General features: G+C 43.3%; 1 protein-coding gene across 2 annotated transcripts; it reads left to right on the top strand.

Annotated features, from left to right (window-relative positions):
• Positions 1–8,210: 8,210 nt before the first annotated feature.
• tcf15 (transcription factor 15) lies at positions 8,211–10,277 on the top strand. Of its 2 annotated transcripts, XR_004571612.1 has the most exons (3): positions 8,211–8,954; positions 9,953–10,088; positions 10,159–10,277. XR_004571612.1 is itself a non-coding variant. In XM_034240644.1 (2 exons), the coding sequence occupies exons 1-2, from the start codon at positions 8,493–8,495 to the stop codon at positions 10,013–10,015; spliced, it is 525 nt and encodes a 174-aa protein (XP_034096535.1). In that variant the 5' UTR covers positions 8,211–8,492; the 3' UTR covers positions 10,016–10,142. The 2 variants fall into 2 exon arrangements, 1 of the variants encoding a protein (XP_034096535.1); XM_034240644.1 differs by lacking the exon at positions 10,159–10,277 and having other exon boundaries at positions 9,953–10,142.
• Positions 10,278–16,738: the final 6,461 nt, after the last annotated feature.

Below are 16,738 nucleotides of genomic sequence, written 5' to 3'. Positions count from 1 at the left end.
GAAGTAAAACTGCACAGAACGGATGGTTTGAAACATTGACGACTTTACACCATTTCGACCAATCAGAGTAGAAGTATTAACCATGTATCTGTTTTATTTAAAGATATGATATGCAATGTAATAATGATAATAATAATTTTCTGCATTAAAATGTGTAAAAATGATTTGAAATGATCTCTTGATGATGTTATTAAATCCATACGGTTCATCCCTCCATCTAAACTACTTCTCCCATCTTTAATCCGCAATCAGATGGAATGATGTATGACTCACTTTGCATGTGTCATCTCTAATGCTATGAGGAAACCATTCTATTGAATAACATGCACACATACGGCGCACTCGCAGAGCTCTGACCTCTGAAATGGCCCAAAACCTGGCTCAAGCTGCACCGTGACCTCACGGGAAGAACAGCAGTTATTGCACTCAAAACAATATGATAAGATACGATCGATATGATAATATGAATATTCAGAGACTGTTATTGTTAATATGTCATTACGGTCCTTCTCAGAGGTGTTTGAGCCGCAGTCTTTGGTGCAGCAGTCTTGACTTGAAAGCGGTGGACTAACAGCCCTTATACGATGTGGTATTGCGATACTGTACACTCACAGATTAAAAAAAACTGAAGAATAGATGAGAGTAACACCTACGTCACTTCCGGGCGAAAATTACGGCCCGCCCACTTTTTGGAGAAAACATAACAACGCTGTCGTTTGAATGGCGGTCGATACAAATTCTGAAGGCTTTGCCCATCCGATCAGAAATGTAAGAAAACCGTCGATTTGTGGATCTTCAAAGAGCCCGGTTACGATGGCCAGTCAGGCGAACAACTACATTAAATCATTGGGAATCGTCGATCGGGCTCGATATATGGTTACTTAAAGTATAATAATTGTTAACGAAACACGTCTCTATAAACACACCATTGACTGAAAAGGAGCAGGGAGAAGAAAATAATCTGATATGACCCGCCCCTTTCTAAAAATAAAAAAATAGAAATAGCCTAGATGGTCTGTCCTTCATATTTCTTTTTCACAGCCACACATAACAGTATCTTAGGATAATAAGAGAAACACACAAAATACTTGGTTCCCACTTGACGGAAAGAAACAAAACAAAAAAACAACAACACCAAAACATCCCATGAACAAGGAACACCGTGTGCAACACCCTCATCTGAGGCCTACTGGAGAAGAAGGTGGAAGCGGCGCATAATAATTGGTACCACTTTACAATCAGACTACCCATATAAGGGATTTATAATTAGGTTATGAATTAGCTTGTAAACACTTTATTAATCATTAAGTACCATTTATAAACCAGAGGCCTGTACTACGAAGCCGGATGTTCTCTTAGCGGCTAACTTCAGGTTAACTATGGGTTTCCGGTCCTCCGAAGCTGGTTCTCTTTTTAGCAGGCTAGATCTCCATGGTAACTGATGCTTAGCGGCTAACCTGGTCGGGAGCAGGTTAGGTTGCAGGCTAAGAGCTCAACTCAGTGAAAGCACTGCCTGCTGACCAATCAGAGCTCAGTGTGCGGAGTTTAAAGCGATCAAGTCATATTACAGGAGAAAGGAAATACAGAAAAGCTGCCGTCGCAGGAAAGACGGCCGGCAAAAATCACCGACTGAACGTGAACATTAATAAAATATCACCTCCATCTTCAGAGCAATCTGACTATTATAACATTAGCGTTAAGAAAGCTTACTTATCTGCCACAACATAAGTAACCGGATCAGAGTAACATTAAGTACAGTCCGCGGCATATCACTTCATAATGTATCATATATCTCCTGATCTGAGTCAGCTGAGCCGTATCTGGCCGTGCAACACTCACACTCAGGGTTCGAGTTATAATCTGAGCTTTATGGGTTTTTTTAAACTAACGCAAGCGCACGCACACACTCACACACACACGCACGTACACACACAGCAGCAGCAGCCTTGCTACAAACTTAAATATGAACAGTTTCAACGCACACCACATAACACATCTCGGCTTGCGCAGCACGTTCACAGGCATAGATTGCGCAATAATTGATTGCATACCTTGGGAAGAAGCGCAGGCATATTATCATTCAAGAGAGAATACGATGTGTAGCTCTTTTGGAAAACATGTTTTTGTTTTAGCCTATTTACCTCGTTAACATGGACACATGCATCATTTGTGATTAAAATAATGGTTGTTGGTAATGTATTAGCGACCCCCACAGATGTATGATTTCACTGCTTTCATAGGAGCTCAGACCCCTCCTTATGGGAGCTCAGCTCCCATTGGCTCCCACATAACTCGAACCCTGCTCACACTTACTTGCCATAAGAACATAATTGTACATTAGCTCCTAAAGCGCTGCATGGAGACCCGAAATGGCCCCAAAACAAAACCCTATAGCTCGCAATGTTACCAAATTATTTGTTTATCCCTATTCTGATCTCCTCCAAATTGTGCTGCCTTCTTCTTCGGCTCATGCATTATCCCAAGTTTCATCAAAATCAAAATCATTTTTGCGTAATCTTGCTGACAAACGATACGATTCAATATATGATACGATATAAACCAAAGGATATGATGTTTTTTTTCTTTTACAGATAGCCTATATTCAATTAGGTGTTTCCAGGATATAAGATCATTAACAGACAAGCAGACCCAGCCTTCATCCTGACCTCCTGTGAGATGATGATGATGATGATATGCTTTGTTCTTTATCTTCTTGACGTAGGCTACATGTTGGTAGTCGCTGCCGACCTTGAGGCTCATTATGCAGCTCGCCCCGCTGTCTTGGAGGAAGGATGTTAGCAGATTAATGTAGGAGCTCCACACATCACCTCAGAGCACAATGATCCGCCGTGGAGGAAATGAAGGCAGACCCTGAGGGCAGCTTTTTACCGACGGGCCCTGAAGGCCTCTTACTCTCTGCTCCTGTGAGGCGTCGCGTGTGAGGAGACTTCCTGTGAAGTAACCGGACCCTCAAAGGCTTTCTGACGCCACAAAGATTCTGCACCTGTTGCCGGGCGGAGTGTTTCCACGGTGGCTCGGTACGCTTCACCGCCCAGGGTTTAAACAGATTACTGGGGTTCAGGGGCCACGAGCAGGAAGTGTTCGGGGTCTGGATCACTGATGCATCGTGGGTCAATTCTCACGCTGTTATCATGCAGTTTGCTGTAGTCAGGATCAGGTTGATCGCAGGTAGGTTCACACGTACGAGGAATTTGACTTGGTGTCGTGATGCAAACATAAACACATACAAATACAACTACAAGTAAAAACACAGACTAATAGTTGTGATGACTGAACAATTGAGTTTAAATGAGATTTAGTGATGCAGTATCTGTGCTGCAAAACACTGCAGCTTTATTATCATCATTTATTTGTTATTATCATTATTATGTTGTTGTTGTTGTTGTTGATCTAAGAACAAAATGACAAAGAAAGAAAGAGTATACAACTAAGCTAAAATACTTATGGTCACAAGTTAAAATGGTTGAAGCCGTACTTCCAAAACAATTTAAAATTAACATAAATACATTTCTTTCTTGCAATAGTTTTTACTTTGAACGCTATACGTTTGTAATACTCCATTGCAATGTGTGTTTCCTCATCTTCCAGAGCGTAACATTACTTTTTAAATTTCAAATTGTTATAGGCCTACTTTATGTACAAGTTAAATCGATGAGTAACAAAGAATAACAAAGACCGAAATCTAAACGAAAATAAGACGTAAGAAAAAGACGGAAATAGGAACATGGTTTTGCTTTTGACTAAAATACTATTTCACGAGTCTCTCTTCAGGTCAATCTGTTCCAGTGTTATACATGACTTCTGATTTTAGGAACACTTTCCCACTGCCTAAAATATTGATATTGGTGTTTCCCTGTGACCTCAATCCTGATAGTGCAACCCTCAACCAGCCCTTGCTCTCGTACCAGGAAACTCTCTCCAGTGTTTTGATCGTGCCGTCTTAATATTTCCAATGATGTTTATTTCACATGGTCTGTTGGTTACGGCGGCTATCAGGTGCTAACGCGCTACAACGACCTTGAAATACAATGTGATCCTTTTTCACCGGGGATGTGTGTGTGAGGACAAGAGGGATCAGCGGATTGATACAACTGATTGAGGAGAAGGAACGTTTCATTATACAGAACCTTCAAACGCAAAGTGCTTAACAAACACAGAAACACTTTATACAGACAATAATACAAAAACAAAAAACAAAGACAAATATCGGGGGTCCCTTTCCCACGCCAGCTGAATTGAGATTGACTCCTAATCATCACAGGGAGGCTGTGGCTCAGTGGTTAGTGTGCTTGACTTCAGATCAGGGATAGCAGGTTCAAACCCCACTGCAGTCAGCATGTCGTTGTGTCCCTGAGACCCTTCACCCCAAAGTGCTCCTGTGGGGATTGCCCACAGTATTGAGTATGTGAGTCGCTTTGGATAAAAGCGTCTAACAAGTAACATGTACAATGCAAGGTTGTGCATATATATATATATATAATTTGATCCTGTTACAACAAACACATTCTAGTTTTGAATCCACACATTTAGAAATGTAACAGAATCTCTTTTTATTTATGGAACAGTAACCCCGTCACATGTCCCCCCCCCCCTCTGGTCTGATGTGAAGTGAGGGGTCTGTAATCGGCCGCTCCCATTGGTTCCACTCGAGGACTCACTTCTCCTGATCCGGTTGAAGCGGGTTTTTGTTCGGAGAGAGAAATCCTCACAGCTTCAGATCCGGAGTTCACTCAGACGACTGCTGAGGGAGCGTGAAATCTGTGCCAGATGAGGAGGAGGAGGAGGAGGAGGAGGAGGAGGAGGAGGAGGAGGTAGGAGGAGGAGTAGGAGGAGGAGGAGGAGGAGGAAGTATCAGAGTGTCAGTAAATAACAGAAGCACAAACTAAAATGCTTTTACATTTTGCACATGTCCTCCAGTGGCGTCGCCTGGCCTTTAGCCGATCCTCCCTCAATAATAAAATACATTAACCGTGCTTTGCCTGAACCTCATCCGGACACTAGAGAGGACGGCAGCACTGCAATTTCCCGTGTTCAGTGAATGCAACAGAGGCAAGACACCAGAGAGAGAGAGAGAGAGAGAGAGAGAGAGAGAGAGAGAGAGAGAGAGAGAGAGAGAGGGGGGGGGGGGACACCGGTGCCTGCAGCAGGGACCGTGTTGTTAGCATCTGGTTAGCTAGCTGCACTAACGGACATAAGGAGCTGTTTGTTCCACAACAAGGCTCAGATGAGCCTCAGAGGAGAGTCCTCTCCTCTCAGACTGAGAGTCCTCTCCTGACAGACTGAGAGTCCTTTAGCTCACCTGAGCCTCTCAGACTGAGAGTCCTCTCCTCTCAGACTGAGAGTCCTCTCCTCTCAGACTGAGAGTCCTCTCCTCTCAGACTGAGAGTCCTCTCCTGACAGACTGAGAGTCCTTTAGCTCACCTGAGCCTCTCAGACTGAGAGTCCTCTCCTCTCAGACTGAGAGTCCTCTCCTCTCAGACTGAGAGTCCTCTCCTCTCAGACTGAGAGTCCTTTAGCTCACCTGAGCCTCTCAGACTGAGAGTCCTCTCCTCTCAGACTGAGAGTCCTTTAGCTCACCTGAGCCTCTCAGACTGAGAGTCCTCTCCTGACAGACTGAGAGTCCTCTCCTCTCAGACTGAGAGTCCTCTCCTCTCAGACTGAGAGTCCTCTCCTGTCAGACTGAGAGTCCTTTAGCTCGCCTGAGCCTCTCAGACTGAGAGTCCTCTCCTGACAGACTGAGAGTCCTCTCCTGTCAGACTGAGAGTCCTCTCCTTTCAGACTGAGAGTCCTTTAGCTCGCCTGAGCCTCTCAGACTGAGAGGCTCAGGTGAGCTAAAGGACTCTCTTGAGTGTTTAGATAGTTAACTTTAGTCTAAGTTATCTCAGTGGGTCTCAAACGGTTTGGTCACAAATTATTCAAAAGATTATTTCCGCGGCACACCTTCATATGATCATTATAGTTATACAAACAATAAGAGAATAAATGAAAAACAGGAATGAAACACTATGACAGTAAAACAAGAATACAGTTTGAAAGGGGAGTGATTAGTAAAATATCCATAAAGAAAAAGAAAATCTGTGTACAGTTCTGTTTCATCTGGGTGCTGAGAGAGGTATCCATAGATCTCTTCATGCTGCTCTCAAAGTGCACCAGATTGATGCTTTAACTTCAATGTTTAAAAAAGAATCTTCCCCGGACCCCCCGAGAGGAGGTGAGGACCCCCCTGGAGGAGGTGAGGTCCCCCCCCACTTATAAAATAGCACTATACCCCTGCCTATATGCCGTGAGCTGATTATCGAGCCTTCATTGTAACAGTCGCGGGTGCACTGTGTGTGTGTGTGTGTGTGTGTGTGTGTGTGTGTGTGTGTGTGTGTGTGTGTGTGTGTGTGTGTGTGTGTGTGTGTGTGTGCGCGTGTGTGTGTGGCCTAGCATTACTATACTTGTGGGGACCTACATCTGTTTACACAGTCACGTGTGGGGACTCGCCTCCCTTATGGGGACAAATTGGAGGTCCCCATGAGGGGAGTCATTAATTTTAGGGTGAAGACTTGGTTAGGTTTAGGGTTAGGGTTAGGCATGTGTTAGTTATGGTTAAGGTTAGGATAAGTCTCCAGGAAATGCATGTAAGTCAATGTAATGTCTTCTGAAGTGATGTATACATGGTATGTGTGTGTGTGTGTGTGTGTGTGTGTGTGTGTGTGTGTGTGTGTGTGCGTGCATGCATGCGTGCGTGCGTGCGTGCGTGTGTGTGGAGTGTTGCAGTAGAACATTCCCCTGCAGCGCCCGGTGGGAAACCCTACATGTTCGAGACTTATAGATTTAGTTTCCATGACTTTCCTGACATTTGATCAGTTTAGAAAATCAGATTCTATGATTTGCATAAATGTTAGTTCCAAATAAGATCCACCTTAAAAGCAACAGCACCAAGACTGTTCAGGAAACGTTCAGTGTGGTGTACGAATAGTGGATTAACATCCGAGGTGGAAGAGTGCAGAAGGAAGGCCTCCATATTATATATATCATTAGATGGTTCATACACAGTACATTTCTCTGAGTAAAATGTACTCAAATTGAAGAACATTTTACTCTAAAAATATTACATTTGGTCCCAACCTATATAGAGTGAAATGTACTCTTTGTTCAGTTGTATTTTTAGAGTTCATTTGACTCTATTATGTGCTTACATTTGACTCTGCTTAATGGTTATTTACTCCATGTAGTGTATATTAAAAACAACTCTACTGCCATTTGACTCAGAATAGAATACATGAGCCATAATGATCTTTATATTAAAAAAGGTCAATAAACCAAAGTGCTTAAGGAACACGAGTGGGCGTGTGTGAAGCTGACCATTGAGCGGCCCGACCAAGCAAGGAGGCAGAGAGTTCAAATACAACCGGGTGTGGGCATTTATTCATCGCTGTGGTTCAGGATACACAGCCTCAATATGACTGTCTCACGTGAACACAGTCACCAGCAACAAGGCCCTCACACACTAACAGGAACCTACATACACACAGCACTAATCAAACCAACAAGACACAGGTGAGGAGGGAGGAGAGACACAGGGGCACCAGGTGAACACAATCACCAGCAACAGACAAGACGGGAGGGGGAACACTTTTCAAACTACAACAGGAAACAGAGACAGACAAACTAAAACACAGACAGATCGTGACAAATAGATGCTTCAATGCTTTAGCGTGGAACAAAGTAATATACTTCGCCAATAATGAAGCTATATAATCCGTAACGGAGACCGAGATCTCCGGCTCCAGAGATCACCTCCGTTACAGCGTGGTCATGGTTTAACTCCAATAGAATTGACTCTGCATTTTTGATCGCACTCTAGAAGCTATGAGTAATAAATACACTCCAAAATGCAAAATAGTAATTACTCTGGAAAAAATACTCCCCAATATTTCCATGTATTGTTGCATCAAGCAGCTGATACTGCTGTAGACGAGAACAGTGCTGTCTCACATTCATATTATTTTTGTTGAGGGCTTTTAGTAATAATTGGACTTCCTCGTACCTTCAAGTTAGTTTAACTTTTGCATCATGTTTTGAATGCAACATATGCATCTGAACAAAGCTATTTAATAAATGTAGTGCAGGAAAAGTACAGCACTCAAGTACTCAAGTAAAGTATAACTTGTGTTCTCTATTTGAGTCTTCATCAACACAGTCATCTTAAAGTGCACTTTATCACATGTTGTGATATTGAGGAGCGATGGTGAGTTTCTCCCGCAGAGAGCAGCTCCTCCCCCCGGCTATAAGAGCCTCTGCCAGGTATCAGTCTTTAAATACAGCCTGCAGAGAGCGCGAGGAGGGTCTCTCACGTTCAACCACACTCTCTACCCGGGTCTCCTGCAGCCGGTACCGGGATGTCGGATCCTCTGTGCTTCTGCTCTCGGTGATCAAACGGAGGATTTTGGCACCGGGACTTTTTATTTTATGTTTTATTAAACATGACTTTCGCCACCATGCTGCGGCCCATGGCGTCACACTTACTTTACTCTGACGTCATCACCTCTGAGGAGGATGAGGAGGAGAACCAGAGCGACGGCGGCGGTTCGGAGCAGAGCTACTGCGGGAAAAGGAGCAGGATTTCCCGCAGGCTGAGCGCAGAGATGCCGGTGGTTGTGCAGCAGAGGAGCGCGGCGAACGCTCGGGAGCGCGGCCGGACGCAGAGCGTGAACTCCGCCTTCACTTCTCTGCGGAGCCTCATCCCCACGGAGCCCGTGGACCGGAAGCTCTCCAAGATCGAGACTCTGCGACTGGCCTCCAGCTACATCTCTCACCTGGCCAACGTGCTGCTGCTGGGGGACGGAGGCACGGAGGGACAGCCGTGCCTGCATGCGCCGAGAGAGAGCGGAGCGCAGCAGCCGCGCAGCATCTGCACATTCTGCCTGAGCAGCCAGAGGAAAGGGGTGAGGTTGACCGGAATCAGAACCGATTAGATGCGTAAAAAGCGCTTCTTTTGGGGGGGATTTGTGTGCGTAATGGTGCATTCCTCACAGACACACATGTTTTCGTTTTACTTAATTTATTAAGCATAGTCTGAGATACAACATCAAAGCTTTCTCTTGCCTTAGGAAATTAATGAGGGGCATCTGCACCTTCTGCCTGAGCGATTTTATGCGTAAAAGGCACTTTTTCTGTAGGTTTTTGTGCGTAAAAACGCTCTTACGTACATTCCTCTCAGACGCACGTGTTTTGTATTCTTTTTTAAAAATTGACTTCAGTGCAAAGCATAATCTGATATACAACATATTTAGTAGCTTTCTCTTGACTTTGGAAATGAATTTTGGGCAGCATCTGCTTCTGCCCGAGCAGCCAGAGGATTCTGTGCGTAAAAAGCACACACACAAAAAGTGCTTTTACGCACGGCACATGTTTGCTGTCCATGTGCATTCCTCACATTCCTGTGTTTGTATTCTCTTTTTAAAACTCCACTTTAGTGCAAAGCATAATCTGAGGTCATTAGTTTAGCTTTCTCTTGCCTCTGGAAATGGATGTGGGCCATCTGCGCCTCGGGTCAGGGTTCCGTCAAAGTGGATTAAAATACAGAGCAGATCATTACATGTGCCAAGCATATGAAAGTGAGTGGCTCTAACACATGGAACTTCTCATCAGCTCCACAGCAGGTTTCTGTATCAAGCTTTTTAAGATGTTCTGAAGTTTGATCAGCATTTATCTTCCAATCGACAGTTATAAGCTTTGGTTTGTAAAATGCACTGTTGGAAGATGTTGTGAGTAGAAGGTGCTTTTAAAGGCACATGTTGGCAGTTAGTGTACGTTCCTCTCAGACACACGTGTTTGTGTGACAACATCATTAGCTTCCTCTTGGCTTTGGCCATTCATGTGTAACCATTAGATTTACTGTGTCTTTATGTTTATCTGACTGAGATATTTCATGTGTTTACAGATAAAGGACGGCAGAGAGTGTTTAAAGATGAGAGGACTCGCTGCGCTGAGAGTGAGACGCTGAGAGTGAGACGCTGACAGGAGAATGATTTAAAAACCTGAACATCCTCAAAGACTTTCTCAGGGAAGAGTCACATCACACACACACACACACACACACACACACACACACACACACACACACACACACACACACACACACACACACACACACACACACATGCTGGATCACACGATGAAGAAGAGACTATTTATTCTTGATGTATGTGAGTTTCAGAGATGCCGTGCATTTGTTTGGAAACTTGTGTCTTTTTGTCTTTTTGTTCCCAAAGTTTTAAATAAAATATATTTTATCAAATAGTACTTGTTCTTGTCTCTGATTCCCACGTCCTGACAAAGGGGGACAGACAGCTGTGCCACATGTGTACACATTGTGCTAAAGATGGGACAGATGTAAACATAAAAGTCTATGGAGGAAAAGGAACAAAAAGAAAATAGAAAAGCGTTACTTCCGTCTTAACTTGAGGTTAGTGAAGAAAGGCTGCACGCATGAAACAAGAAGGTCCACTGCAGATTAGAAAACCACTACATGCTATCTTTAATATTCAAAAAGGAATTTACAAATGTTTTATTTTGACCCCAAAATTCCCAATTTAAGAATAATAAAAAAGTAATAAATTATGAACAATATAATACAATTAGAAGAAAGTCAAACTTATTGCCTGACTCAAAATGGAGGCTGATATGAATGGCAGTTTGAAGCACACAGAAAATAATGATTATCCTACTAAATAATTATTAATCCCTTTTTTCTCACCAGAAGCAAAAAAGTTAAAATAAAGGAAATGAATAAAATAAAATAAATGACATTTAAAAAAAATCAAAAGAGATATAATGAGAATTAAAAATATATAAAAAGGAACTACATGTGAGTCTGAACTAGACGGCGCTTGGCTGAACCTTCTGCCGCTCCCGGTGTCCGGTGTCAGAGCCGCTGCGGTTCTGTTTTCCCTCCAGATCTCACGCCTGGTGTTTGTTGAAGTCTGTTATCGATTAGTCACGGCTAATATCGGCCCACACGGAGACACAGCTGCTTGGCGTGTCAGAGGGATAAATCACCACCGGGGGGGCAGGGTGAGGGTGGAGGGGGGAGGGGGGAGGTGAGGGTGAGGGGTGGGGGCAGGGTGAGGGGGGGGGGGGGGGGGGGGGTGAGGAGTCAGAGGTCACTGCGGAACAACGGAGAGAAGCACTGCTGACGGGAAGTCATGGAAAAAGGACATTAAAATACATCATGCTGCTGCTACTGAGTAATGGATGACATGTAATGGTATAGATACAATAAGGTAAAAGATGTAATCTGATTACAGTTACATTTCAACATGTTGTGGATTACTAGCAGGATTTAGCATCTGTGTGTGTTGTGAAGGATCAGATGTTCTCTCTTCTGTAGGATATGCTTTAGACTGAATCTGCTTCATGGGATCTTTTCTTTTTTGACTTTTTATAAAAATTCTGACTTTTTTCTCCAAAATCTTCAAATCTTCAAATTCCCGACTTTTAACATATTTCTGACTTTTTTCAAAATACTGACTTTTTTTCAAAACTGCGATTTTCTTTTCAACTTTCCAAATTTGTATTCCAAAAATCTTACTCTTTCAAAGTTCCTGACTCTTTCATATTTCACACGACATGACATGTTACTTGTTAGACGTTAGACGATCTCTTCTCTGCAAACTGTTCTAAGACGTTAATCTGCCTCTCTCTGCTTTATGGGATCTTTTTCTTTTGACTTTTTATAAAAATGTGGACTTTTTTCTCTAAAATCGTAAAATTATTTCTAAATACTGACTTTTTTTATAAAACTCAAACTTTTTTCAACTTTCCGAATTTTTATTCCAAAAATCTCACTTTTCCCCAAAAATATCACAAAACTTTCCGACTTTTTTATATTTCTTACTTTTCTTTCTAAATTCTCACTTTTTATAAACATTCTGGCCGTTTCTCAAAGTCCAGTCGAGCTGCTGCAGAGCCACTATTTCTACGTCATCGAGTGGCGCCGAAGGACAGTCTGGACTGGACTTTGAGAAGCGGCCTCTGAGTGGATCAGCTGTGTCGAGGTTAAAAACTATTTGGACTGTGGAGTTGTTTTCATTATTCTCCAAACTCAACTTATTCTTTTCCACATGGCCGTCCTGGAGAAAAGTAACATCACTTCTATCTTTTAATATTTGCAACACTTTGTAGTAAACAGTTTTTATTATTGCATTTTGTGAAATCACTCTTTCTAACATCTCCACGATAGAAACTGCTTTCCTTAGCGCACACAGGAGCCGGACACTCAGACTTTAGTTGCAGCTTGTGGTCATTTTGTTCCAGTTTTCCGTCACCGTCTCTGTAGTTTTTTTCTACATGACTTTTATTTTGTCGTAGTCATTCTTTGTCTCTGTACATGTATTGCTATTTTTGTCAGATTTGTTTCTGTTCTGTGCTTCTTTTGTCCCGTTTTGTAGTCATTGTGTTTTTCTGTAGTCTTTTTGAGTCTCTTCCTGGTCTGAGTGAATCCCATTGGCCCCCACCTCTCAGTGATCTTCAGTCTGCAGCTCCTCAGAAACACACAGAGGATGTTTGGAGAGTGATTCCTCGGGCAGTTAAAGGTGTACGGGGGTCCGGGGAACCACCACCTGTCCTGTCAGCCTAATTGGGATCTGCTGTGCTTTGGGGCCTCAAACGGCTCCCAGAGGCCCCCCCCCCCCCGCCCCCCCTAGACAGGAAGGGAAAGCATGCTCCGACCTCTGAGAGGAACTCTCCGAGCGCCTCCTCTCTCCTCAGAGTCCTCACTAACACTAAGAAAGTGGATCAGTCCTGTTCTGAAGTCTTTACACTGGCTTCCTGTGTGTCAAAGAATATATTTCTAAATACTGCTGCTGGTTTATAAAGCTTTGAATGGTTTAGGCCCAAAATACATTTCTGACCTCCTGCTAAATGATGAACCATCCAGATCTCTCAGGTCTTCAGGGACTGGTCAGCTTTCTGTCCCCAGAGTCAGAACTAAACATGGAGAAGCAGCGTTCAGTTATTATGCTCCAAATATCTGGAACAAACTCCCAGAAACCTGCAGGTCCGCTGCAACTCTTGTCTGTCGTCTCTTCTACATAAACATGTGTCCCCTCTTCTTCATGTCTCTTCTTCATCAACATGTGTCCCCTCTTCTTCATGTCTCTTCTACATCAACATGTGTCCCCTCTTCTTCATGTCTCTTCTTCATCAACATGTGTCCCCTCTTCTCCATGTCTCTTCTACATCAACATGTGTCCCCTCTTCTTCATGTCTCTTCTTCATCAACATGTGTCCCCTCTTCTTCATGTCTCTTCTACATCAACATGTGTCCCCTCTTCTTCATGTCTCTTCTACATCAACATGTGTCCCCTCTTCTTCATGTCTCTTCTACATCAACATGTGTCCCCTCTTCTTCATGTCTCTTCTACATCAACATGTGTCCCCTCTTCTTCATGTCTCTTCTACATCAACATGTGTCCCCTCTTCTTCATGTCTCTTCTACATCAACATGTGTCCCCTCTTCATCATGTCTCTTCTTCATCAACATGTGTCCCCTCTTCTTCATGTCTCTTCTACATCAACATGTGTCCCCTCTTCTTCATGTCTCTTCTACATCAACATGTGTCCCCTCTTCTTCATGTCTCTTCTACATCAACATGTGTCCCCTCTTCTTCATGTCTCCTCTACATCAACATGTGTCCCCTCTTCTTCATGTCTCTTCTACATCAACATGTGTCCCCTCTTCTTCATGTCTCTTCTACATCAACATGTGTCCCCTCTTCTTCATGTCTCTTCTACATCAACATGTGTCCCCTCTTCTTCATGTCTCTCCTACATCAACATGTGTCCCCTCTTCTTCATGTCTCTTCTACATCAACATGTGTCCCCTCTTCTTCATGTCTCTTCTACATCAACATGTGTCCCCTCTTCTTCATGTCTCTTCTACATCAACATGTGTCCCCTCTTCTCCATGTCTCTTCTTCATCAACATGTGTCCCCTCTTCTTCATGTCTCTTCTACATCAACATGTGTCCCCTCTTCTTCATGTCTCTTCTACATCAACATGTGTCCCCTCTTCTTCATGTCTCCTCTACATCAACATGTGTCCCCTCTTCTTCATGTCTCTTCTACATCAACATGTGTCCCCTCTTCTTCATGTCTCTTCTTCATCAACATGTGTCCCCTCTTCCTCATGTCTCTTCTTCATCAACATGTGTCCCCTCTTCTTCATGTCTCTTCTTCATCAACATGTGTCCCCTCTTCTTCATGTCTCTTCTACATCAACATGTGTCCCCTATTCCTCATGTCTCTTCTACATCAACATGTGTCCCCTCTTCTTCATGTCTCTTCTACATCAACATGTGTCCCCTCTTCTTCATGTCTCTTCTTCATCAACATGTGTCCCCTCTTCTTCATGTCTCTTCTACATCAACATGTGTCCCCTCTTCTTCATGTCTCTTCTACATCAACATGTGTCCCCTCTTCTCCATGTCTCTTCTTCATCAACATGTGTCCCCTCTTCTCCATGTATCTTCTACATCAACATGTGTCCCCTCTTCTCCATGTCTCTTCTACATCAACATGTGTCCCCTCTTCTTCATGTCTCTTCTACATCAACATGTGTCCCCTCTTCTTCATGTCTCTTCTTCATCAACATGTGTCCCCTCTTCTTCATGTCTCTTCTACATCAACATGTGTCCCCTCTTCTTCATGTCTCTTCTTCATCAACATGTGTCCCCTCTTCTTCATGTCTCTTCTACATCAACATGTGTCTCCTCTTCTTCATGTCTCTTCTTCATCAACATGTGTCCCCTCTTCTTCATGTCTCTTCTTCATCAACATGTGTCTCCTCTTCTTCATGTCTCTTCTACATCAACATGTGTCCCCTCTTCTTCATGTCTCTTCTTCATCAACATGTGTCCCCTCTTCTTCATGTCTCTTATACATCAACATGTGTCCCCTCTTCTTCATGTCTCTTCTACATCAACATGTGTCCCCTCTTCTTCATGTCTCTTCTACTTCAACATGTGTCCCCTCTTCTTCATGTCTCTTCTACATCAACATGTGTCCCCTCTTCTTCATGTCTCTTCTTCATCAACATGTGTCCCCTCTTCTTCATGTCTCTTCTACATCAACATGTGTCCCCTCTTCTTCATGTCTCTTCTACATCAACATGTGTCCCCTCTTCTTCATGTCTCTTCTACATCAACATGTGTCCCCTCTTCTCCATGTCTCTTCTACATCAACATGTGTCCCCTCTTCTTCATGTCTCTTCCACATACACATGTGTCCCCTCTTCTTCATGTCTCTTCTACATCAACATGTGTCCCCTCTTCTTCATGTCTCTTCCACATCAACATGTGTCCCCTCTTCTTCATGTCTCTTCTACATCAACATGTGTCCCCTCTTCTTCATGTCTCTTCTACATCAACATGTGTCCCCTCTTCTTCATGTCTCTTCTACATCAACATGTGTCCCCTCTTCTTCATGTCTCTTCTACATCAACATGTGTCCCCTCTTCTTCATGTCTCTTCTTCATCAACATGTGTCCCCTCTTCTTCATGTCTCTTCTACATCAACATGTGTCCCCTCTTCTTCATGTCTCTCCTACATCAACATGTGTCCCCTCTTCTTCATGTCTCTTCTACATCAACATGTGTCCCCTCTTCTTCATGTCTCTCCTACATCAACATGTGTCCCCTCTTCTTCATGTCTCCTCTACATCAACATGTGTCCCCTCTTCTTCATGTCTCTCCTACATCAACATGTGTCCCCTCTTCTTCATGTCTCCTCTACATCAACATGTGTCCCCTCTTCTTCATGTCTCTTCTTCATCAACATGTGTCCCCTCTTCTTCATGTCTCTTCTACATCAACATGTGTCCCCTCTTCTTCATGTCTCTTCTTCATCAACATGTGTCCCCTCTTCTTCATGTCTCTTCTACATCAACATGTGTCTCCTCTTCTTCATGTCTCTTCTTCATCAACATGTGTCCCCTCTTCTTCATGTCTCTTCTTCATCAACATGTGTCTCCTCTTCTTCATGTCTCTTCTACATCAACATGTGTCCCCTCTTCTTCATGTCTCTTCTTCATCAACATGTGTCCCCTCTTCTTCATGTCTCTTATACATCAACATGTGTCCCCTCTTCTTCATGTCTCTTCTACATCAACATGTGTCCCCTCTTCTTCATGTCTCTTCTACTTCAACATGTGTCCCCTCTTCTTCATGTCTCTTCTACATCAACATGTGTCCCCTCTTCTTCATGTCTCTTCTACATCAACATGTGTCCCCTCTTCTTCATGTCTCTTCTTCATCAACATGTGTCCCCCTCTTCTTCATGTCTCTTCTACATCAACATGTGTCTCCTCTTCTTCATGTCTCTTCTTCATCAACATGTGTCCCCTCTTCTTCATGTCTCTTCTTCATCAACATGTGTCTCCTCTTCTTCATGTCTCTTCTACATCAACATGTGTCCCCTCTTCTTCATGTCTCTTCTTCATCAACATGTGTCCCCTCTTCTTCATGTCTCTTCTACATCAACATGTGTCCCCTCTTCTTCATGTCTCTTCTACATCAACATGTGTCCCCTCTTCTTCATGTCTCTTCTACTTCAACATGTGTCCCCTCTTCTTCATGTCTCTTCTACATCAACATGTGTCCCCTCTTCTTCATGTCTCTTCTTCATCAACATGTGTCCCCTCTTCTTCATGTCTCTTCTACATCAACAT

Source organism: Gymnodraco acuticeps, unplaced genomic scaffold, assembly GCF_902827175.1.
Source record: "Gymnodraco acuticeps unplaced genomic scaffold, fGymAcu1.1, whole genome shotgun sequence".
Classification (NCBI taxonomy): Eukaryota; Metazoa; Chordata; class Actinopteri; order Perciformes; family Bathydraconidae; genus Gymnodraco; species Gymnodraco acuticeps.
Note: the sequence above shows the minus strand (reverse complement) of the source record. Positions and strands in the feature narration are given on the sequence as shown.